This window comes from Meles meles, chromosome 10 (assembly GCF_922984935.1).
Source record: "Meles meles chromosome 10, mMelMel3.1 paternal haplotype, whole genome shotgun sequence".
NCBI lineage: Eukaryota > Metazoa > Chordata > Mammalia > Carnivora > Mustelidae > Meles > Meles meles.
Window position 1 is genome coordinate 33,463,877 of NC_060075.1, and position 26,642 is coordinate 33,490,518.

The 26,642-nt window shown below is 37.0% G+C and overlaps 1 protein-coding gene across 8 annotated transcripts in view; it reads right to left on the bottom strand.

The window, feature by feature from the left end:
• The window catches only part of ST7 (suppression of tumorigenicity 7), a 248,802-nt gene that overhangs the window by 182,235 nt on the left and 39,925 nt on the right, over positions 1-26,642 (bottom strand). Inside the window, exon 1 of one of the 8 annotated variants that reach the window (XM_046021014.1) lies at positions 7,831-8,173. The exons of the other annotated variants lie outside the window; for them this stretch is intronic. Coding sequence (XP_045876970.1) covers positions 7,831-7,852 — 22 coding nt within the window. The 5' untranslated portion in view covers positions 7,853-8,173. Of the gene's footprint in view, positions 1-7,830; positions 8,174-26,642 lie in introns of those variants that run through there. 8 annotated transcript variants of the gene reach the window in all.

Here is a 26,642-nt window from a genome sequence, read left to right on the forward strand (position 1 = left end):
TAAATACATACATACATACATACATACATACATACATACATACATACATAAAAAGACGTTAGATGACTCCTGTCCCAAAGGAAATCTGACTGCAACTGTATTAGAGACCCCACAACAGAACAACCACAGGGTAGGGCCAACCCATAAAAGTGTGAACTACAATAATAAATGCTTATATTAAGCCACTATGTTTGGGGGTACTTTGTTATACAGCAATAGATAACTGAAACACCATTATAAAACAAATCTAGGAAAGTTTCAGATGAAAAATTCCAGACTCCTGATTCAAGTCCATGCATCACACCAAGCCAAATCCTACCAAAGTCTCCTGCTAACATTAGGTGTTCTAGAAGTAGCTAAGGATGAAGGACATAAGTGGTAAATAATACTCTAATGGAGTCACTGTGATTTCCTAATCTATATGCATTCCAGTGACACTCATTACTTCCCCAAATAAGCCAATAACCCTGAATTTTAACAGTTGGAAACTCCACAAAGAAATGGAAAATAATTTTTCCGATTCCTAAAATTTTATCAAGATTGGCAAGAGACAATCCTTAGTTTTCACGCTGTAAATAAACTGGTGAGCAGAGAGCCCAATGCAGGGCTCGATCCCAGGACCCCAGAACCATGACCTAAGCCGAAGGCAGAGGCTTTAACCCACTGAGCCACCCAGGCACCCCTTTATTTAATAATCTTAAAAAATAAGCGAACTTAAATGAAGTGTAGTCAACTATCAATATATAACTAGGTATCAGTACATAACAGTTTACCTATAACAAATATGGGCTTAATAATAAAAATCCACATGCTACTCTGCTGTGTCACTCAGATGTTTCTGATATGTGCCAGTTATGTGTAATACACTTCTTAGCCTTCTTAAACTCAATATTAACATCCTATAAAGCCCACACAGCATATTTTCAATAATATTACCTTAAGCCACAGTAGATTCAAATTCTAAAGAAAGCGTCCTTAGTAGACGATAGGTACCCCACCACACTATGGGGATAGGTCTAAATTGCAAAAAAAGAGACCAGCGGTAGCTCTGAATCATTAACCTTTTGACATTTCTGAGAACCATAATGTGTCACAGAGTGGTATGTTTATTTTATATCTAGAGGGATATTACCAGAACTCTTAAGAGTCCTAATTTTTTAAATTCAATAATTATTTGCAAGATAAAATATTTATTTATGTGACTATGATTCACACTAATGTAGAAAACATTTGCACAGTTAAAGACAATGTTTTAAGAGGAAAACATTCCAAATTTTAGTGGCTTAATCCAATCCTACAAGACTACTTGATCAATTAGTGATACCTGCCATGCGGGTGACCAATAGTGAAAAATACCTGGACATTTGCCAACTCTAACCAGTTTCATCCAGTTTCATGCAGTCTCCTCTCTTCAGATCTCCCACTAAGTCACTTCAAAGACTTGCATAAAAGAACTTCCACCCAGTCTTAGAAAGTGACATTTCCCTTTTTTTTTTTTTTTATTAATTTATTTGACAGACAGAGATCACAAGTAGGCAGAGAAGCAGGCAGAGAGAGAGAGGAGGAAGCAGGCTGTCCGCAGAGCAGAGAGCCCGATGCGGGGCTTGATCCCAGAACCCTGGGATCATGACCTGAGCTGAAGGCAGAGGCCTTAACCCATTGAGCCACCCAGGCGCCCCAGACATTTCCCTTTCTTTAACCAGTCTTTCTCACTGCTCCCCAGGTAACCCTTGGTAAGTGCTACGCTTGTACAAATATCCTGGCTCCAAAAAGGGGATTCCTCTAACACTAAGATCCTCTAATATCAAGAATTAATTGGATAAGCCATATTTGGGGCCAGAAGAGCTTAGATGGTAAGTGGCCGAACCCTGGTAGAATGTAGTAGAGCCAAGATCTGAATCCAGGCAATCAAGCACCAGAGTATCTACAGTTAGTCACTGAACCTGGCACATGGTTGTTGCCATTTCTACAACATGTATTAAACTGTATTTTAATCTTTTAGTTCACAATTACATGAATCCATTATTAATAAAAGCAAAATCTCCACACGAAAAATTTTATAATTCACTATTCTAGCACAGCATGTTATGACATCAGAGGACCTGTAAATAATATCCTAATTAACTTATTATTTTGTGTATTTCCTAATTAACTTATTAATAAACATGTTAATAAATGCTTTCTATTTGTTAGGAAAAGAATGGTGAGATAGCTATACTCTCTGAAAAACAATTTTTTTTTTAAAGATTTTATTTATTTATTTGACAGAGAGATCACAAGTAGACAGAGAGGCAGGCAGAGAGAGAGAGAGGGAAGCAGGCTCCCCACTGAGCGGAGAGCCTGATGCGGGACTCGATCCCAGGACCCTGAGATCATGACCCGAGCTGAAGGCAGCGGCTTAACCCACTGAGCCACCCAGGCGCCCTGAAAAACAATTTTTTAAAATAGCAATTCACATATAGTCTTATATTGATAATTTAAAGCTACTTGACATAATTTAATGCAATGACTATTATTATTGTTAAAAATACACATTAGCAGTGACTTTTCCAACTCAGAATCCAGCACAACAATGAATCCTATTCACATCCTGTGTAACTCCATAGGGAGTCTATGGGGAAAGTTTCCATATATGGTCATTTTTCCCCATAGACTCCCCGTGGTTTATACAGGATATGAATCTGATCCATTGTGATAATGAAAACAAGAGATCACTGAAAACTCATGTGTAATTTCTGTTGAACAAACGACAGACTAATAATTAGGGAAACCAATACTCAAGTGAAAATAAGTAATCAGAGGGGCGCCTGGGTGGCTCAGTGGGTTAAAGCCTCTGCCTTCGGCTCAGGTCATGATCCCAGAGTCCTGGGATCGAGCCCCACATCAGGCTCTCTGCTCTGCAGGGAGCCTTGCTTCCTCCTCTCTCTCTGCCTGCCTCTCTGCCTAGTTGTGATTTCTCTCTGTCAAATAAATAAAAAATATATAAAAAAAAAAAATAAGTAATCAGAGAATTTAAAAATAACCAGTGGGTATCTTTATTCCATTTCTGTACTAGCAGAGTAAGTATATAAATATCCAGAAGAAAAATATTTTTCTATCTTATTTAGCTTAAAATATTTTCTTGATACTAAAAATTACAGTGTCAAACATTAACATGCGAGAAACCCAAAAGGAAATTTCACATCAGAAATATATTGTCAGAAGGAAAGAAAAGATGATACAGTAAAACAAGTCAAAAGTTATATTAGCTTTATTTAACTTTCCCAGGCTCCTGTATGACCATGTCCCAACATAAATCTCTGTTATCTGTAATTATTTTCCCTTATTTTTAGCAGTCTATGGTATTCTACTTATCTGAAGTTATATAGAATAATATTTTTCTTTTACACACTCACTGTTTGAGTGCTAACTTAGAGGTAAGTTTTTATGTGTATATGTAAGTATTTGTACTTTTGCTTTAAGTAAGAGGAAAGAATCTAAAATCCAATGCAGCTAAGTACTAATAGCCAGTTAAAGCTGTAGGAAAGGGAAATGGCTGTATTCTTAAATTATCTTGTTCCATATGACAAAAGCTAATAAAGGGGAAAACAAAATAATATAGTACTAGAATGCCAAACATACTAACAGCAAAAACCGCACTCTGACACAATTATTTAAAAAGAAGTAGGACTTATATGGGAAAATGGTCCAGTTGTGAATAGGCATTTTTGAATGAACATAGTAACTATTAACATCTCAACTGATTCACAGAAATTACACCAAAACAATAGATCCAAGTTTAATCTCATATATGACTGGTTGTCAAGAATGGCCCTGAAATGCATGTAAAGAAAGGAGTGTGACTCATTTGTTGCTCTATCAAAGAGATGCCTGTTTAATTGTATAGTTTCTTGGTGACCTAATATTGCTAGATATATTCTTTTGACTGTCTTCCACACAATGGCTCAAAATTTGAGATAATTACATTATTCTTAGAAACACACTCACTATTAAAACTGAGAAGCTGTCAGTTCCAACTTAATGCATTCATTGGTAATGAAAACAAAGGGCAACAGCTGTACTTCTGGTGTCCATCAAAGATAAACCACATGGGGTATCACATGTATCCCAAATCTTTTCCAGCATCTAGCTACCTACTCGAGGTGATGTGGGCATCCAGACAACGGCAGGGCCAGGCACACTAGAGCTCAAGAGAACTGGCATCTCGACACACATCCAACATTTCCCCATCACTACTAAACTCACTAAATCCTACCGCTTTATTGGCATGTTAGTTATTTCTTTTTCCCTTTCACAGACACACTAGATGTTCTTTTGAATTTATCACAACTATAACAACATTTTGGAAGGAGGGGTTAAATGAAAAATTATTTGCCCAGAGGCATGCTGTTTCTCAAAAGGTAACATGTTGCTCTCTTCACTAGACTAATGAGACAGGGTCTCTGGAAGCCATATTAATGTGTTAAACCCGGGCACAATTCCCACCACAGCACACCTTAAATGGTACCCTTGAGGCCTGAAAAAGTTAAACATGGGAGGGGAGACAGGAGGAGTACTAAGTGAGATAAATGCTAATTGAATAAATGTTCATTGTTCTTGAAGTCTTTATACTTTGGAGAATAACTGGCTTTATCAAAAAGGATGTAACCAAATGATAGCAGTACAGAACTGGTTTTCTTTATTCCACTAAAAGAAAAGATGAAATTTTCAGTCCCTTTATAAAATTTAAAGAGAAAAATAAAATTTTCAAATTTTTGTAGAATTCAATACATTGATTTTTAAATATCATTAAGTAAAATTAAGTACCAAAAATATGCATTTTAATGACTACTTTCTTTAACAAAACTTTACTGATAGTACTTTTTTCTTAAACCTAAATTATTCTGACCACAAAAACTAAAATTGCATTTCCTCAAAGCAGATAAAGAGCAGACAGACATACTACTCCCATTTTTAGACATGGGAAATTTCAGTAAAGGAAAAGCTCAGTGAAATACTTCAAGATGGCAACAGAGCTACAGAAGCTACACTTCCTGCTTTGTTAGGATTCATCCACATAGAATATCGAACATCTGCATTCCAAGTGGGCCCAAAATAGACAGTAGCCAATCTATACATCCAAGGAGACTCAGATCTACTAAGTCAGAAAAACTGAGGCTGACACTGTTAAAGATATTCACTAAAACAATGTAAGAGCATTTATTAATTCTGATGCTATAGCCATGTAAGTCTTTAACTTTGAAGAACAGTGTCTACTCTTGTATATAAATTTTTTGATGTTTTTAAGGCTTTTGTATGTGTGTGCTGGAGGGGAGGGTCTTTTGATATTTAAATGGAGCAATACTATTTTAGTGACATAGAACATGCTATAACGTGACACCAGCTACTAAAAATTCCTGACTACAAAGGTCTGAAACATAAAATCAACTTACTCAAATACTTGAAAAATGAGGACATTGACATTTCCTTCTCTTATAGGCAGAGCAAGGGAGAGAAAATTTACAAGGGCCATTTACATGTGACTCTACAAACAGAAGTCAGAATAGTGATCTCCTTTTGACTGGAAAAGGTTGTCACAAAGGAACTTTCTAGAGTAATATAAATATTCTGTATCTTAATCTGGGGCGTGGTTCCATGGGTATAAACCATAGGCAAAAATTTACCGAGCTGCATACTTTGACTAACACACTTTGTCCTATGTAAACCATACTTCAATTTAAAACATCCAATACAAGCAAAGTACTACAACCAGAACTCGAAAATAAGAATAACGAAATCAGAATATGTTAGAAAAAAATGACCTTTCCAGGATCTAGCACAACATTGTACAAAGGGTAAATAAACAAGTATTTATTATAAAAATTTAGTGAGAATGTCTTAGTTGGTTTTGAAGATCCCTTCTGAACTAATTAGAAATTGAAATGTGACTTATTTTTCTGAATATTCTAAATATAGACAGTTTCAGCCTATAAAGCTGCCAAAAGGCAGAAATTAAAGGCCTAGAAAGCTATGCCTCCAAACAGAAAGAAAATACACTTGTCTAAACTCTGAGTATAGATTTAAGGCATCTCCTTATCAAAAGAAGGCAGTCCCTTCTCAACACTTAATGATTATCACTGGCAATACAAACCTATCTATGGTCTTCTAGTGATAAGCAAGAAGCAAAACTTAATACTCAATTAGGTTAAAAAAATGCAAAAATCTGCATGATGGGTGTTCTGTCTTCTGGATGGTATTCTGTCTGTTCAGTAATCTGGTAGCCACGGAGACCAAAAGCAACCAGCAGTTTTCAAACATACCACACAGCACATGGGTGATATTAAAAGATCGGGTTTAATAATCAAGAAAGGCTGTATCTGCTTAGTAAACCTGGCCAGACACTGTTAGATTCCCTAATCCAAGAGCCCAAAGACTCCCACACTGAGTTTCAACTTCTATTTTCAGCTAAACAAAGCAGTAAGACTAATTTTCCTTCAGTAGATAAATATCTCTATCCATACCTACGCTCCTACATCAAAATTCCATGACTAAAATGAAACTGCAGAAAGTCTTTGCCACTTAATAATCTGTTCCTACTTCTTGAGTGACAGTAATTCCAGATGTACCATTAAGTGAATTCAAAAAATATTGTTTAATATTATCATATGCTGAATGGAACATTATGTCTCATTGTTATTCTATCTTGACCTTCATTAGTCAGGGTGGCTAATTTCAGCAATGAGAAGCTTCCATGTGAAACAACAAAAATAATCAATCCTTTAAAAAACCAACCAAGAAACAAAAAAACTGAGGATTATAAGCTCTCTTGAAATACAAGTATTCTAGAATAATCATCAGCTGCACACTAATAGGTGTACCAATCACCTGAGATCAGAAAGAAAAGGTCGGATTATAAATTCTCATGAAATGCATTTCCTGAATTCCTGCCCTAACTCCCTTCTCCCCACAAAGATGGTATCGTGCCAATTTTTAATGTTCTAGGCCAGCAGGTTGAGTCTCTTCAGAAATACTTAACTGTCATCTTTGTTTATGGATAATGACAAAATATTCTGCAAAGCCTGTCGGACTGCTTGGATAAGTTATATTATTCTACATCCAACATTAAATAATACTCAAATTAGTCAGGCTAGTCATCATTTTTTAAATACCAATTGTAGCTGTCTACAAGTGCTGTCCAGCCCAGCCATTGTGCAGGGCCTGCTCTGCACCAAAGCAATTTCATTGTGTATAAGTTTTCAGAGAGATATGATGCTGTTGGATTGTGACGCTAGCCAGCATATCAATATTGAAACCATTCTGTTAAAAAAAAAAATCTCTACAATAAAGTTTATTTCTTTTTCTTTAAATCTGCATATAATGTCTACTCCTATGCTTTTGTAAAAATATGGAGGAAGAGGGTATAATGACACCTTTTTTCTTCCTTTTAGATAAAAACTGTAAACCCTTTTTCCCTTTCTAATTAATAAACACTATCATCTCAGATCCTACCAGTTTCTACTTTAGGTTTAAGGAGCATTATAGAACCCACAGTAGATCAGTGACAGACTTGATCCCATCAATTAACACATTCTGGGGAGACTGCCTGGATTCCTGTCTTCCTCCCTCCTCCCTCTTGAAGGCCTGGTTTTGACCACACTGACATCCCTGGCCTTAAGGATGAATAACCCAGATAGGGAGGAGTGCCTTCCCTGGGATCAATTCCTTTGTAATTAGAGCCAAAACACAAAGGCTGTTAATGACCTAAGGCAAAGTGATATGAAGTCCAAGCCAATGAAACCTTGACAGCAAACAGATTTCTAAACAGCAAAGAAGTGGGATCCATTTACTTACATGAAGATTCAGTGCCAAACATGGCTGGCTCCAGAGGCTGCTTTTAAAAAAAATTAGAAGAAAGAAAGAAAAAAAAGGGAAGGAAATAAAATCGAGGAGATTGTGTGAGTGAAAAGATGAGCCGCTACACAGCAGGGGTCATGAAGACACACAATGCAGTCCAAGCTGTGTCCAGCTGCCAGATTCTCCTCTTACAAGCTCCAGTGTTCTCCCGTGTGACTGAAAAGCAAGGTCTCCAACAGCACAAAAACCGAAGAGCTGCTTCTGAAAATCCGATAGGGAAAGGCAAGCCAACGTGGCTCTTCTGGGATGCAGGAGGCAGGACTAGGTAGCAACAGCAACAGCGGACACTGCAATCCCCAGCCCTGCTGTAGCAGTAAGACAATAGCAGGGCTTATGCATACACCGATGACGTCAGAGACACTGCACAGACCGACGGGCGGCTTGAGCCAGAGGCTCAAGGGGAGCAGGCGATTCAAAGGGGAATTCCTTTGTCGCAAAATGCACAAGACCCAGAACCACATATATATTCACCCTCCTGACGAGATCTTCATCCTGTAATGCCGGGCACCAAAAAAGACCTCAAAGAAATTTAAATATTGGCTTTACAGCAACTAACCACAAAGATATCATGCAGATCGGGGTTCTTGGTTTCATGCAGCAAGTAAAACTTTTCAAGGGAATTAAGAATATCAGAAATGAGAAAAGTAAACTACCTTTAAAAATAACTACAGAACTCACTGGTTTTTGGTTTTTTTTCTACGCTTATGCTAGACTAACAGATCAAGGGCTATACACTCAATCACAATTATGTGGAAATATGTATACTTTTGCACACACATTCTGGGCACAAAAATACACCCACAAATATACCAACAGAAAAATAACAAAGTGCTTACAACACCGCTTGGAACACAGTGAACTCTCAAATGTTAGCAATTACATTATTAGTTATGTTGCAACTATTATTCAAATGTGAAAACCACAGCTCTACGACTATATTATTAACATACATTTCTCTTTTCCCATTCCTTCGGCCTTATTTTTCTTTATTTTGCCTTATGAGAATTCCTGTCCTTTTCCAGAGTAAGTCAGTCATTTTAAGGCTGTGTGCACACACCTATGTATACCTGTGTGTCACTGGGCACACAGGACCCACATATTTCTTTTCAATCTACTCCTGCAAAGAAATAATTGAAGGTATTGTTATTTTGTCTTTTGACTCACTTGATAAATAAAACTCTCCTATACTGCCTTTGCTCTGTTTTTTTTTTTTTTTTAAAGCTAGAAGTATGTAGACTTTCACTGGAGTGTCTATCCAACACAAGCAGAAAAATAAATTTTAATGTTTTCAAAACACTGAAATACACAAAAAGTGTGTGTATGTGTGTGTGTGTGTGTGTGCAGGTGCGGGTCTGTGTGTGTGTGTGTATTCTCACAATCCCAAACTTTTTTTTAATTCTTTATTTATTTCTTATTTTTTTATAAACACATAATGTATTTTTATCCCCAGGGGTACAGGTCTGTGAATTGCCAGGTTTACACACTTCACAGCACTCACCACAGCACATACCCTCCCCAATGTCCATAACCCCACTCCCCCTCTCCCAACTCCCACACCCCCCCAGCAACCCTCAGTTTGTTTTGTGAAATTAAGAGTCACTTATGGTTTGTCTCCCTCCCAATCCCATCTCGTTTCATTTATTCCTCTCCTCTCCCATAACCCCCCATGTTGCATCTCCATGTCCTCATATCAGGGAGATCATATGATAGTTGTCTTTCTCCGATTGACTTATTTCACTAAGCATGATACCCTCTAGTTCTATCCACGTTGTCGCAAATGGCAAGATTTCATTTCTTTTGATGGCTGCATAGTATTCCATTGTGTATATATACCACTTCTTCTTTATCCATTCATCTGTTGATGAACATCTAGGTTCTTTCCATAGTTTGGCTATTGTAGACATTGCTGCTATAAACATTCGGGTGCATGTGCCCCTTCATATCACTACGTTTGTATCTTTAGGGTAAATACCCAGTAGTGCAATTGCTGGGTCATAGGGTAGTTCTATTTTCAACATTTTGAGGAACCTCCATGCTGTTTTCCAGAGTGGTTGCACAAGCTTGCATTCCCACCAACAGTGTAGGAGGGTTCCCCTTGCTCCACATCCTCGCCAGCATCTGGCATTTCCTGACTTGTTAACTTTAGCCATTCTGACTGGTGTGAGGTGATATCTCATTGTGGTTTTGATTTGTATTTCCCTGATGCCAAGTGATGTGGAGCACTTTCTCATGTGTCTGTTGGCCATCTGGATGTCTTCTTTGTAGAAATGTCTGTTCATGTCCTTTGCCCATTTCTTGATTGGATTGTTGGTTCTTTGGGTGTTGAGTTTGCTAAGTTCCTTATAGATTTTGGACACTAGCCCTTTATCTGATATGTCGTTTGCAAATATCTTCTCCCATTCTGTCAGTTGTCTTTTGGTTTTGTTAACTGTTTCCTTTGCTGTGCAAAAGCTTTTGATCTTGATGAAATCCCAATAGTTCATTTTTGCCCTTGCTTCCCTTGCCTTTGCCGATGTTCCTAGGAAGATGTTGCTGTGGCTGAGGTCGAAGAGGTTGCTGCCTGCGTTCTCCTCAAGGATTTTGATGGATTCCTTTCTCACATTGAGGTCCTTCATCCATTGTGAGTCTATTTTCGTGTGTGGTGTAAGGAAGTGGTCCAATTTCATTTTTCTGCATGTGGCTGTCCAATTTTCCCAGCACCATTTGTTGAAGAGGCTGTCTTTTTTCCACTGCACATTCTTTCCTGCTTTGTCGAAGATTTGTTGACCATAGAGTTGAAGGTCTATTTCTGGGCTCTCTATTCTGTTCCATTGATCTATGTGTCTGTTTTTGTGCCAGTACCATGCTGTCTTGATGATGACAGCTTTGTAATAGAGCTTGAAGTCCTGAATTGTGATGCCACCAACGTTGGCTTTCTTTTTCAATATTCCTTTGGCTATTCGAGGTCTTTTCTGGTTCTATATAAATTTTAGGATTATTTGTTCCATTTCTTTGAAAAAAATGGATGGTATTTTGATAGGGATTCCATTAAATGTGTAGATTGCTTTAGGTAGCATAGACATTTTCACAATATTTATTCTTCCAATCCAGGAACATGGAACATTTTTCCATTTCTTTGTGTCTTCCTCAATTTCTTTCATGAGTACTTTATAGTTTTCTGCATATAAATTCTTAGCCTCTTTGGTTAGGTTTATTCCTACGTATCTTATAGTTTTGGGTGCAATTGTAAATGGGATTGACTCCTTAATTTCTCTTTCTTCTGTCTTTTTGTTGGTGTAGAGAAATGCAACTGATTTCTGTGCATTGATTTTATATCCTGACACTTTACTGAATTCCTGTACAAGTTCTAGCAGTTTTGGAGTGGAGTCTTTTGGGTTTTCCACATATACTATCACATCATCTGTGAAGAGTGATAGTTTGACTTCTTCTTTGCCGATTTGGATGACTTTAATTTCTTTTTGTTGTCTGATTGCTGAGGCTAGGACTTCTAGTACTATGTTGAATAGCAGTGGTGATAATGGACATCCCTGCCGTGTTCCTGATCTTAGTGGAAAAGCTTTCAGTTTTTCTCCATTGAGAATGATATTTGCGGTGGGTTTTTCATAGATGGCTTTGATAATATTGAGGTATGTGCCCTCTATCCCTACACTTTGAAGAGTTTTGATCAGGAAGGGATGCTGTACTTTGTCAAATGCTTTTTCAACATCTATGGAGAGTATCGTATGGTTCTTGTTCTTTCTTTTATTAATGTGTTGTATCACATTGATTGATTTGCGAATGTTGAACCAACCTTGCAGCCCTGGAATAAATCCCACTTGGTAGTGGTGAATAATCCTTTTAATGTACTGTTGAATCCTATTGGCTAGTATTTTGGTGAGAACTTTTGCATCTGTGTTCATCAAGGATATTGGTCTGTAGTTCTCTTTTTTGGTGGGATCCTTGTCTGGTTTTGGGATCAAGGTGATGCCTGCCTCATAAAATGAGTTTGGAAGTTTTCCTTCCATTTCTATTTTTTGGAGCAGTTTCAGGAGAATAGTAATTAGTTCTTCTTTAAATGTTTGATAGAATTCCCCTGGGAAGCCGTCTGGCCCTGGGCTTTTGTTTGTTTGGAGATTTTTGATGACTGTTTCAATCTCCTTACTGGTTATGGGCCTGTTCGGGTTTTCTATTTCTTCCTGGTTCAGTTGTGGTAGTTTATATGTCTCTAGGAATGCATCCATTTCTTCCAGATTGTCAAATTTGTTGGTGTACAGTTGCTCATAGTATGTTCTTATAACAGTCTGTATTTCTTTGGTGCTAGTTGTGATCTCTCCTCTTTCATTCATGATTTTATTTATTTGGGTCCTTTCTCTTTTCTTTTTGATGAGTCTGGCCAGGTGTTTATCAATCTTATTGATTCTTTCAAAGAACCAGCTCCTAGTTTCATTGATTTTTTCTATTGTTTTTTTGGTTTCTATTTCATTGATTTCTGCTCTAATCTTTATGATTTCTCTTCTCCTGCTGGGTTTAGGGTTTCTTTCTTGTTCTTTCTCCAGCTCCTTTACGTGTAGGGTTAGGTTGTGTACTTGAGACCTTTCTTGTTTCTTGAGAAAGGCTTGTACCGCTATATATTTTCTTCTCAGGACTGCCTTTGCTGTGTCCCAAAGATTTTGAATCGTTGTGTTTTCATTATCATTTGTTTCCATGAATTTTTTCAATTCTTCTTTAATTTCCTAGTTGACCCATTCATTCTTTAGAAGGATGCTGTTTAGTCTCCATGTATTTGGGTTCTTTCCAAATTTCCTCTTGTGATTGAGTTCTAGCTTCAGAGCATTGTGGTCTGAAAATATGCAGGGAATGGTCCTAATCTTTTGATACCGGTTGAGACCTGATTTGTGACCCAGGATGTGATCTATTCTGGATAAGGTTCCATGTGCACTAGAGAAGAATGTGTATTCTGTTGCTTTGGGATGAAATGTTCTGAATATATCTGTGATGTCCATCTGGTCCAGTGTGTCATTTAAGGCCTTTATTTCCTTGTCGATCTTTTGCTTGATCTGTCCATTTGAGTGAGGGGAGTGTTAAAGTCCCCTACTATTATTGTATTATTATTGATGTGTTTCTTTGATTTTGTTATTAATTGGTTTATATAGTTGACTGCTCCCACGTTAGGGGCATCGATATTTAAAATTGTTAGATCTTCTTGTTGGACAGACCCTAAGTTATCTAGCTGATCTCCTGCTACCTGATGTAGTCTCAGCCTGCTACTTCTCTGCCATCTTGACTCCTCCCCCAACACCACAACCCCACACTTTTAAAATCATATAAAACAGAAATTCAAGAGCTAAAGCTTCCTCTCCATCTATTCATCTAAGGTATACTCCCAATACTTTCTTACATTTACAAAGACATGTTTTTATATGATATAGCTTTTAAATGTTAAATTCTGATATGAATGTGGAACTGCAAATTACCATCAAAAATATTAATAGCATTTCTGGTCAGTATACACAGATCCATCTCATCCTTTTAATGGTTGCATAACCATTATGAAGAAAGTGCAATGATGCTACATTAGAAAAGAACAAACATTTTGTTGTATGAAAGAATAACAATAACTAGTATTTACTGAATTTTCATGACGTGCCAGGTAGAATTCTGGAAGCTTTCATGTATTAACTTATTGACTCTTTATAACAACCCTAAGATGTAGATACATTTAGTACCCATATTTGATAGATAGTGAAATAATTCACCAAGCTGATTGAAGTACCAAATGATAAGCTGGGATTCAAACCTAGGTCATCTGTTTCCAAAGTACATGCTCTCAAACACTCTTCCATAATTATTCTTGAAAACTAATTTTAAGTATTCCATTAAAACAAGGAAAATAGAAATCAACTGAAAATGTGGAGAAAACTATTTAAAAAAAAAAATTTTTTTTAATTTCTTTTCAGTGTCCCAGAATTCATTGTTTATGCACCACACCCAGTGCTCCATGAAGAAAAATATTCTTAAAAGAGAAAGGGTCACCAGAGAAAGTTAAAAATGACAGGGGACTATGCCGTTCAGGAATTAAGGAATTAAAATTCAGGAAGTAAGAAAAATGTATCCCTCCCAAATTATTGGTCATGGTAACAACCAGAGAAGAATATCAGTAATGCTGTTAAGATATAACTGTAGGAAGTGCAAAGGGGCACTACCCTTCAAAAGGGTTGAAACCAGAATGTTATCTTACATAAGGTCTATTTTAAATCACATACTAGATGCTGTACACAAAGAGCACACAAATGGTAGATGGATGGGGCCAATGGAGACCCCAGAGGAAAAGCAGAATGAGAAAATGATCCTAGGTAAGAGATAATTCACCAGAGGCCATAATCTATATGCAATAACTGCTTTGCCAAATCACTGATGTAGCTCCTTCCTTGAGTTCATACATGAAGATGTATATATGCATAAATAGATGCACTTTTCTGAGTGCCTATACTTACTTTTTGGTGCTGACCCCTGAGAGTAATCTAAAGGCTGCAATATTTTTCAAGAAGTCAACATTTTAGAGAACTATAACAAGGTTAGTATGTTAAAAAAAAACACTAGGTATCTCACTTGCCAGCAAAACGGGACACAAATGACAACCTCTGACTCCTACTAAGATTTCTACAACCTCTGGAGGCCTGAGGTATTTCTAAATACTTTAGAAGGTTGGAATCCATATCAAGGAAGGCCCATCTTTGACTAAATAGATTACAAAACCTTATTTTGCTCTAATTCTCTACTCTAGGCACCTGGCATGAGCTCAGAGAATGAAGACAAATTTTCATGTGTTGCCTAAGGAAAATATAATGAAATAAAACTGATCTGATATCTTCCATGCCCCTCCAAAAAAAAAATCACATAATACATTCCAAAACCAAAGTGATTTTGAATCACCAATTCTGTCTAATTATGCCTGCTTGCAACCTTACCTTCCATTAGTAAAGTGAGTACTGCTAATTTTGGGATAAAATGAGCGATGAAAGGAAAGATCAATATTCAAAATAAGTTAGTGGCCAAAATCTTCATTGTTAGATCAGAACTCTGTTGATAAAGTAAGATAGTAGTAAAAATCTTGAACCCAAGTCAATAGTCATTTTTAGAGGAAACCCCATTCATAAGTCACTCAACAACTATTTCCTGGCCTCTTCTACGGCGCTTATAGTCTAGTGGGTAAGACAGACAAATATGTAATATGTCAGGTGGTGGCATGCGTTATAAAGAAAGATATAAGGAACTCAAGGTTGAGACGTGTCTGAATGGGAGAGTTATTCAGGTAAAACTGTCAGGTAATGTTACCCTTAAAAGATGACATTTAGACAGAGACCTGAAAAAAATGAAAGGAAACCACAAGAATGACATGGAACCCTATGGGAGATAGAGCATTCCAAGTAAAATAAGCAGGGGCACCTGGGTGGCTCAGTCAGTTAAGCATCTGCTTTCGGCTCAAGTCATGATCCTAGGGTCCTGGGATCAAGCCCCTATTGGTCTCCCTGCTCAGCAGGGAGTCTGCTTCTCCCTCTGCCCCTCCCACTCCCTCTCTCATTCTCTCTCTCTCTCTGTCAAATTAAAAAAAATAATAAAGAAAAAAATAAATAAATCTACTCTTGAGTCATCAAGAATTGTTTTCTACTGCATGATAACCCTTTCAGTACTATGATGACATCACTAAGAACAAAGTGGTTATGCTTCATGAACTGTGCTGACAATAAAATAAATTCTCTTTTCAAATACAAAAGAAGTCACTCTCCCATGAACTGAAAACATATGCATTCTTCTCTTTGCAGTTTACTAGAGCAAATATACCTATATTTGCAATTATGTAAATGTTTATAAAAATAACCATAGAAGACAACATCCAAAATAGCTTCCTACCACATCAGACAACTAACTTAATTAATTTATCTATTAATATTGTAAGAAATTAAACCACATATTCTCTCTAGGGTACACATAATAAATAATTTGGAAGTGTCATATCTGGAATTTCCCTGGAGCTTTTGTTCACACTAAAGTTCCCTTAGTACTCCTCTTGATGTCTACTTAGCATGTTAAAGTTGTACATCTTTTGGAATACCACCTATATGTTATATTACCTGAAAACAACATAGAAGTGGTTTAGTGGCAATATATAAACTATAGAAAAGTGAAAGAATCAATGATTCTGATCTTTGGAAAAGAGGTACAAATTTCTAACTGAAAACATATTCATAGTAAAGCTCCCTGTAAGATTTTGGAAATTTTAGTTCTTTGCATAGGCTATAAAATATGTCCCTTTCTGCTTCTACAGGTAGCACACATAACAGTGAGCCTTCTAAAAGGTAAGTCTATTTTATTTCAGAGCTGTGAAGCAAAAATTCTGGTACGTTAATCTTATGAAAAAAAATTCAAAATATATACACACAAACACACACACACATACACACACTTATATTTGTTTAAAAGAAGCTCTAAAATAGGAAAATACAGATTTATAGAAAAAAAGATTTGAGGTAACTACTTTAAAATATTTTATCTTCAAAAAATTTTACAAAAGTCCTTTACATAATGAGCTCCTAAAAGTTACATTTTAAAATACCAATTTCAGACCTGTACCCCTGAAGCAAATAATACATTATATGTTAACAAAAAAGTTTTTTTTAATTATCAATTTCACAAAATTTCACAATTTGGTACCATATTGTCAAAGATCTACACACACATCAAAAGGGATCATTTATAGGGAATGTAACTACAGCTTACTCTAAATGCACACTGGGATTTTGTCATTATACTGGGTATGAAAGGTGGGTCTCTGCCCTGGTTGAAATTTTTCCAAAAGCCTATGTTCTTTAGTTTAAAAGGAATCTGTCAGAAAACAGTGTCACCATTACCTAAAAGTTCAAATTTAAGGTAATACAATTTTGAATTAAGGTAATTAATTGTAGAATTTGCTCACAAATTTTGGCAAAGACTCATGCCCTTTCATTCTTATCATCACCTCACCTCCTAATCACACTCTCAGCCCACCTGATCCCATGGAATCCCCCACTTACTCACCAAGCAACCAGCACCCATGGTTGGTCTAACCTTAACTTTATTTCCAAACCTGTACTAACTTACCATTCAGAAACTAGGATTTGGGAATAAGATTATGCAGTTTAAAAAAGAAAGAGGCTAGTTCCCCATCCAAAATTTCTAGACATATCGCTCTTCAGAAAATTTGGGGTAAAAACTATAATTCTCCAAATACCACATTATAGCAATTCTATCTAAAAGACTTAGCCACACATGTGCACAAAGCAACTATCACAATGCTAAAAATATTTTACAGAAACCAGAAGCTCTCTGTAGATGGTGAGTATATTTTATTCTCTGTGTGGCATAACCTGAACTCAGATATTTGTTCTCTAAACCTTCTGGCCCAGAGGGGAGGCATGAGAATTAATTACGGATTGCATTTTATTTTAAGTCTGTTTAAGTATGACCCATACTTAAATAGAAAAAACAAGGGTATATCTGACAAATTCCATTAAGTGCTTATCCTAAACTAATCAAAATTTGTATACAGCAAATTCATACATGATATTTTTAAAAATATAAACACAATCAACATGATTTTTAAATTTAAATGCAAAAGATTTTCTTTTAAATAAGTTTACATGGCAGGACAATATTTTACATTTAATTTTACCTGTATAATCCATAATGAAGCAATAGGCAGGGAACCAGCTATTTTCCAAAGTACAGCTCTATCAGACACAAAATGAAACAGCTCCCTGGACAGGCAAACTGCTCTGGGGAAAGCCTCCTGCCATGTGACGTTAAGCACACACACACTTCTGCTTATCTCGAACTCAAGCCACAACTGACGTGGCTCTGCTCTCCTTCGCCTGTTCTTTTAAAGTCATCTTGGAAAAGTCTCTCTTAGAAAAGAACTGTTATTTCCTCCCATTTCATTCCTGTATTAGCTTAAAACTGGGGGTGGGGCGGATTTCTCTTCTTTCTCTAAGTGAAAAGCACAGATATCTATACTTCATATACTTCAACCTAGTACTCAATGGCACAGACCCAAATAACCTGAAAGGAGTAATTGTCCAAATTTTTAAGAATATAATTTTGCCATTGTGTCCATTCATTTGAATGTATGCACATTTGAACCATTTCAAATATATTTGATTAATTTGTAAACAAACCTAATTGAAGTGATGAAAGAACAATTCTTCAAAGTGGATCTAAAACCTTTGACTCATTTGTCTGAGTCCTGAAACAGACGTCAGATGGAAAAGACATATGGTCATTCCTGAGGCAGACTTTATCTGACGTAATCTTTAATGTCACATTGCCACCATACCCTGAAGCATCTTTTCCTTCATTGCCAATTGTTTTGATCTTGAGCATCTCCCTGGCTGAAACTTTAAATAAACTTTAACAGTGCCTACATCATCTTGAGACAATTCTTTACCTTGCCCAGAGACAAGATATAAATAAACTCCAAAACTTCATTGGATTCTTTTTGAGTAACTTAAATGGTTGGACAATTTCCAATTTAGAGATATATTAAATACTCCCCCCAAATTGCAGCTACTTAAGAAAGATAAGGTACTGGATGATTAGAGTGGTTTTGTTTTGTTTTTATTTTGCTACTTGGAATTAGTTTCTCCATAAGATAATTACAAATTGATAATACTATAAAATATGGCTTCTAATTTTCAACTCAATATTGAAAGTATATATCCTACAGAAATCTAAAAATTCTGGGCTTGCTATCATCATCGAACAGATCCCCCCAATAACTGTATAAAATAAATGAGAAAGCATCATTTCACGCAGCCATCAAGTCAATGCTTCATTTCCATAAGCAGATCCCATTACACCACCATTCTGCTAACAGTCAAAAGCTGTTAATTCTCATCAACCTCAACTGCCACTGCGGCTAAGCAGCCCTGTCACTTCTCAGGCCTTAATTCTCTTTACCTTAATCTAGAGCAGAGATTAGAAAGCTTTCCATGAGCTATAAAAGTTGATATGGTTTCTTCCTGGTAATTAAGATGTGCATATGGTTAAAACAGTAATGCCATAATTGTTTTAAAATGGACAAAAATGCCTAATAATAAGTGTCTTGATTTCCACAAAACCTACAAGTGATAGCCATTGTCAAATGTCACATGAAATGACATTTTGTGCCTTTCACAATTTAGTACTTTTAGCATGGCTTTTTAAAGTTCTTATCTAATTCTTTGAGTAGCATTTTTTAAGAGCAACTGTTTTGTTATCGTACTTTATAATTCCTGTTGAAATTACAGATGTTTTAAGGAAATACATTTTATTGACAAAAATGAGAACATAATAAAAAATCCAAATTAGAAGGTACAAGACAGATGGATAGATGGGCAAACAGCTATAAAACCCACAATCCACAGGCTAAACTCAAATAGACACAAAATAACAAGTGCTAAGAATGTAGGAAAAAAGGAACCCTCATGCACTGCTGGTGGGAATGTAAATTTGTACAGCCACTGTGGAAAATAATATGGAGGTTTCTCAAAAAATTAAAAATAGAAATACCATATGATCCAATAATTATAACTACTGGGTATTTACCAAAAGAAAACAAAACACAAACTGGAAAAGATATATGCACCCCTATGTTCATGGCAGCCTTATTTACAATAGCCAAGATATGGAAGCAACCTAAGAATGGATAAGGAAGATGTGGTATGCATGTTATACACACACACACACACACACACACACACACACACACACACACGAATATTACGCAGCCTTAAAAAAGATAAGAACGTGCCACTTATGACAACATGGATAGATCTAGAGGGTATTATGCTAAGAAGTAAAATAAGTCAAGACAAATACCATATGATTTCACTTGTATGTGGAATATAAAACACAAAACCAGGCATTGTCTTACATCATGTGTTATTTAACCCATACAACAATCTTGTAAGGTACTGTCCTCATTTTAGAGATGAGGAAAACTGAGTCATGGAGGGTAAATCAATCACTTAACTAGGGTCACACACAGAACAGAGCAGAGCCAGAGTTACACTGAAGCAGCCCAATTCAGAGTTCTACCTAACTCTGCCTCTACAGAGCAGGTGATCAACAAATGGAAGTGAAACAAGAAAAAACATTTCCAAAAACTAAGATCATTCTTTCCAATAAAACCAATCCTGCAATTCCCAAATATTTTAGTTCATAGTTTACAAAGATTCTTTTATATCTATGTTCAATTTCAACATATAGAAAAATTAAGCAGAACCAGAATAAAAAGAGGTAATGCTCAAAGTCACTGTGACAGCTTAAAATGAGAGCTGTACTACCCAGTTAAGCAGAAATAAGCACTCAAGTGCAGAAAGCTATAACCATAAAAGGGCCAGAACTACTCCTGGCACTCCCAGCAACCACCAAGTCCGTCCCTCTCTACTTTTCAGTTCTCCAAATGTCACAGTATAGACCACTTTCCTGGCCTGGGTCTGAGCAAGTTCCTCTAACTTCACAGGCCACTCAGAAAGATGGCCTTTACCCTTACCTTCCTCCCCAAGAAACTTCTCTATCCCCATTTCACTCTGAGCAAAGGAGACTTGCTGGTCTGTCTAGATGCAGCCCCTCCACCACACACACACACACCATCCCGGCAACAATTACATCATAGTCCTCTCCGATAAGTAGCAACAAGTCATCGGAGTCTTCTCAGGTCACCTGTTCTAGCTTATGGCCCAGGGAGGGATCACTGTCCTAACTGCAACTTACTGACTCAGCAGCAACTGGGAACCCCATTTCCCATTCCTACTATAATTTAACCATTTATGCTCCCGGCTGAAAGAAGCTGGAAGAAGCATAGTTACTGAATCAAGAGACCTAAGGCCTAGCCTCAACACTGCCACTCATTTCCTCTCCAAGTCCTGGAACCTCTGTAGGTGTCCATTCCCCTCACTGGTAAAATGAGGAGGCTGAACTAGAAGATCCTTAAAATTCAATTAAACACCAATGATCTAGAATTCTACTGTAAACCAATTACAGCTGGACAAAAAAAACTCAGGTAACTCCCAGCAGGTAACTGGTCCTCCTCCTCTGGTCCTCACCATCCCCTCTCCCACCCTGCTGAAGCTCTGGGAGCAGCCCCACCTCGAGGGTGGGAAACCAGGGAGCCAGGGCATTGTCCAAACCCAGTGCATTTATGCTGAATGGCTGATGCTCCAAGGGAGCCACCAACTGTTTACAGGTACACCGTTTCTCTCTAGACGGGCCTCCAGTAACTCAGCCTAGAATTAGTAGACAATGCAAATCACCACAAAACACACAACTGTTAGGAGGCCCTGCCTACTGGTTAATGGTAAAGGTCATCCCTCTTAAGACTACAGGCACTGAGTGCCAGGAGGAAAGCATCTGAGCTTTCAGCTTATGTCATGGTCCTGGGGTCCCGGGATCAATCACTATAGTGGGCATTCTGCTCAGCAGAGAGCCTCCTCCTCCCTTTTCCTCTGCCCCTCCTCCCTGCTAGCACTATTGCTCGCTCTCTCCATCTCTCTCAAAGGAATAAATTTAAAAATAGTAAAAAAAAAAAAAATCTTCTGAAGAAGACTCCTCCTTCCAGTCCTCCTTCCAAGACATGATTGAGATGGCCTAGACAGGGAGTGCCAAGATCTCTGTAGATGACAGTTCGGGCTCTCCTCTCTCTCCCTTTCATGTCTTTCCCACCTGGAATAGTTCCTGATAATGTGAGTCCATAGTCCTTCACCCTCCATCAAAAAGGAGAAAGAACATGACTCCCACTTCACTCTTCCCTCTTAAACCTGAAAACCAGAACCTTACCATAATATTTACATCATATTTCTAACCCATTCAATAACTCACTTTATTGCACATTTTAAAACCCCAGAGGTAGATTCTAAGTGCTCACCCTGTTTTTCCACATTGCCAAAATGATAACATGGGGTTTTCCCTCTGGTCTCTATTCTCATCCTCCCCACCAACAACTCAGAGTTGAGTCAAAATGCCTTAATGTTATGCCTCATCCCAACTTCCCCTTAGTCTAAATCAGAACAAACTTTACCTAAGATGTTGCTACTCTCCCAGACTTTTTACCACCCAATCCAGCCTGCATCTGCTTCAGCATTTCCTTGTCATATTCTGTCCTTCTTCACTGGCTTTGTTTCTCAAGCCCCAAGGCTACCTCATGGCCTACCCCATAACATGAGAAGGCCCCAGTGCAAAAAGTTATCTCTGAATGAAAAAGATTCTAATAGGTGAAACCAACTCCTCCTGTGAGTGAGCTACCCCCATATCTCAAAACTTTTAAGTAAGCTGAGACAGAGGGACCATCAAAGATCAACCAGGTCATAAAACAGCACTACGAAATAAGAAGGGAACTCAACTGCTCAACTCAATACCATGACCCAGACCAGTGCTATACAATCTCCAAGACAAAAGGTAAGAATCATCAGCAAGCACAAAAGCAGAATTATGACTAAAGGCCTATGAAACCTGATTGAAGACCCACTTTACCAAACTCCAAACCTTCAGATAAGTGCTCTTTCTGGATAGACGCCTGTTGGTTATGCTTCAAAAGAACAGTGGCAATGCTGACATGATACCAAACTCTCAGAGGCTGCAAGATTCAGACCTCCTATAAGCAGGGCCACCTTTCTTATGTGAGCCCCAAGAGAGCTGACATCAAGTAACCATAGCTGGGAAGAGGGAAGGAAGTAACTTTTATAAGAGGTATAGTCACCTAATCGTGAATGATTTTACTCTAGCGAATGAAGACTGTAAAAAGAGACATTGGTTTAAATGTTTAAGACTAACCAATAAAAAAGAACACACATCAATTAATCTTGATGTAAAATTGTCATAAGAAACATAACTGAAGTTTTTAAAATGCTGGAGAAAAACATGAAAGATTAAGATTTTCCTCCCACAATATGGAGCTAACAATAAATATGTTTGTTCATTTTACCCTATGAAAATGAAGGTCATTGTATAAACATTTGAATCATGGCTCTAGTGGAAAGATCACAATCAAAATCCATGTTTCTAGAACAGAGAAGTACCCAAGTCCGACATATCCCTCTGTAGAAAGTCTCTTTAGGCATACTACAGACCTTCCTGTGTGATTTGGGTCTATTGAACTAGCTGGCAAGAAACTGGTAGAAAATAGGCAAAGAAAGTCATGACAGTCATGAATAGACTATTGTGGGTTAATATGAAGGCAAAAAAACCAGTAGAGAAATTCTTCAAGAAATATAGTAGCATTCAGCTCAAGTTTTTGGAAAGCAAACAAAGTCATGAATTATCCATGGTACTCCAAAACATAAATCATTCTTGATGTTTTATAACAAGGGTCAGTATGCTCTTTCTCTAAAGGACAAATAGTAAATATTTTAGATTTTGTGGGACCTTCTGGTCTCTGTCACAACTCCTCAACTCTGCCACTTTATTCCAAAAGTAACCATAAACAATACATAAACGGAGGACAGCTGTGCAACAATAAAACTTTATTTATAAGGTGAAATTGGATTTCTTAAATTTTCATATATCATGAAGTATTTCTCTTCTTTTGAATTCTTTTCAATCATTTAAAAATGATTTTTTTTATCTTGGGGCACCTGGGTGGCTCAGTGGGTTAAGCCTCTGCCTTCGGCACAGGTCATGATCCCAGCATCCTGGGATCAAGCCCCACATCGGGTTCTCTGCTCAGCAGGGAGCCTGCTTCCTCCTCTCTCTCTGCCTGCCTCTCTGCCTACTTGTGATTTCTGTCTGTCAAATAAATAAATAAAATCTTTTAAAAAAAGAAGAAGAAGAAGAAGAAACACTGTTATCTTACAAGCCATACAGACAGGCGGCCCTCAGTTACAGTTTCCCCACCCTTGTCTGTAATCTTTACTATAGTTGATCTGACCTTTCTCTGAAAGAGTTCTGATCTTCAATTAGGTCTCTGCCATCAACAAGACTCACAGAGGTAATGGATTCCATCAGGGATGGGAATTCAAGAAAACTTTTACCTCAGCCTCCTTCACTTCTAATGATACCATGAATATTGATAACCCACACTACCCTGATCATTCCCTATACATTAAAATTAGTGGTAAATGCTAGATTGACTTGTGAGAAATCAACTATTTTCAAGGGCAACAAAAACATTTCCAACCCACATACAGTCCAACCTCAAAAATTCTATAAAAATGGAAACCATTGGTAAAGATTTCCAAATCTCCTCAATTATACTATAAGCAAAGAAACTCTAATTGAAGTATGCTCAAAAAATATAAGTAATACATATATATATACATATATATATAAAATACAAGTAATAACTAGCTAGTTTGATATGAGAAAATCGGCACTATTTGCCAACGATAGCTGAAAAAGAATTCTTGAGAAACAAGACACTTAGATGTCAATCCTAACTGGACAGTTTAACTGCTTTGGTTGGCCTTTCCACAACAGTACCTCATTTATGACATTAAGAATTAGTTTTAGATTATTTCTGTGGCCTTTTCCAGCCCTAAAATGCTTGCAATGAGCTACACTAATCATATCTGACATAGCCCATTGGGAGTTTCAACATTTTTTTTTTTTACTTTTCATTATCCTTCAGATAAGAGGCAGATAATTTCCTCTCTGCTCTTTTACCTCTGGGTTTCGAAAGGCCGCTGGAAATATCGTTCTGATCAGGACAATTGCAGCTGTCTCAGCAATAATCCAGTCTTAACACGGATAAGAATGAATCAAGAGAAAATATAATACAGTATAATACTTGTAAGATGTTTCTATAGACAGACATTTGTGCCTTCTGCAACCATAAACCAAAAATCCAAATTGTGGAGCTTCCTGCAACAAAGGAATCATACAATCAGGTCCTTTAGCGCCATAGAAATTTGTCTTCAAAATTGCTTCATTTCCCCACAATAATCACATCATTGGTCTTCAGGAACCACTGGAGTCTGACTCCAGAATCAAGCAGACCTGGATTAGTCTCTGACACTACTGCTGGAAGTTATAAACTGGAAGTTATACACCTCCAAGCCTCACTTTCCCCTCACACCTATACATAATTGTGTATCAACACTGATGTCTTTGGAAAGACATCTGCAACACTGTGAGGTTTGAAAAAATAATGTACAAAGCAGTAGGAATAATAGAGCATTTGGAGTTTTTTGGGAAAGGACAGAGTGGGAAAAAAGAAAGGAAATTTTGACACGTGCTCCAATAGATGATCCTGGAGGACAGGATACAAAGTACAATACGCGAGTCACAGCACAACAAATACCATATGATTCTACTTTTATGAGGTACCTAGAGTAGGAGAAGGGTAGTTGCAAGAGGCTGCAGGGAGCAGTACACAGCTTCAGCAAGATGAAAGGGTTCTAAAGGGTGGCAGCATTAACTCCTGAACTGTACATTTAAAAACTAGTTGAGCAGGGGGAGCCTAGGTGGCTCAGTCAGTTAAGCATCCAGCTGTTCATTTCAGCTCAGGTCATGATCTCAGGGCCCTGAGATTGAGCCCTGTGTCTGGCTCTGGCCTGGGTGTGGAGCCTGTTTAAGATTCTCTCCCCTCCCTCTGCCTCTGCCCCTCCCCACCTAAGAAAAATAAAAATAAAAATAGAGATTCATTAAATAAAAATAGAGATTCATTAAATAAAAACTGGTTAAGTGGTAAATTGTATGTTATGTATATTTTACCACAATTTAAAATTTTTTGAATAAACTTTTAAAATAAAGAATTTAAAATTCTTTTAAAAAACCATAGAATGGATATATCTGGCAGTAGAATTACTGATGGTGTTCACTTCCTACTTTGTTTTGTCATTGCTACAAAAGGAGAATGAGCTCTCTCTAAAAAATATTCACTCCACACACACAGAAAAAGGGACCTTATTTTATATGTGAAGTCTAAAAGCCGAAAGCTGTGAAATATTCCAGGTAAAAATTAGTCATAAAGTACATGAAGACAAAATACTACAACCAGGAACTATACATATAATCAGGGTCAGAATGACTGGCCAAAAGAATGAAAAAGGATTGGTAGGAATGAATTGGATTTCTGTTTCTAAATTTATAGAGAAACATTTAAATGGCATTTATGCAAATTTCATTGAAATTTTAATTCTGAATTTTAAAAGCATTATAAAAAATAAAGAATAAAAATTTCATTAATTCTAGTGCCTGGCAATGTTTGTTGAGTGAATAAATGGACACACTTCAGTAAAGAGCAACTCCCTGAAACTCAGAAAATGTGCAAACCATTCAGAATAGATGATTATATTACACTGCTACCAAATGGTGGCTACACCCCTGAAACACAAGAATAACTAAGAAAGGAAAGTATGTGTTCATGAAACTGTAAAAGATGTAAGAGAATGATAGACTTGTAACAAATTTTCTCCTTTGAAGGCTTTATTATTTCCAATAATATACGGACAATGCCCTTTTAAAAAAGCACATTGATAAACCAACTATGAAAAAGGTATGAGATGGTAAAGTTGCTGGAATTAAAGCAAGATTCATTTTTTCACCCTGCTTTAGGTAACACTGTACCCTCAGTTTTCTCAGACATGAAATATGTGAACCTCTCAGCAAACTATTACCCATATTTCATGTTGGAGAACACCTTATAAATGGTGAAATATCAGGAATTAATATTATTTATTATTAATTAAATTATACTTATTGACTTTTTTGCTTAAATAACAAAATATCTCTGAAACATTTCTACTTTTAGTCTATATATT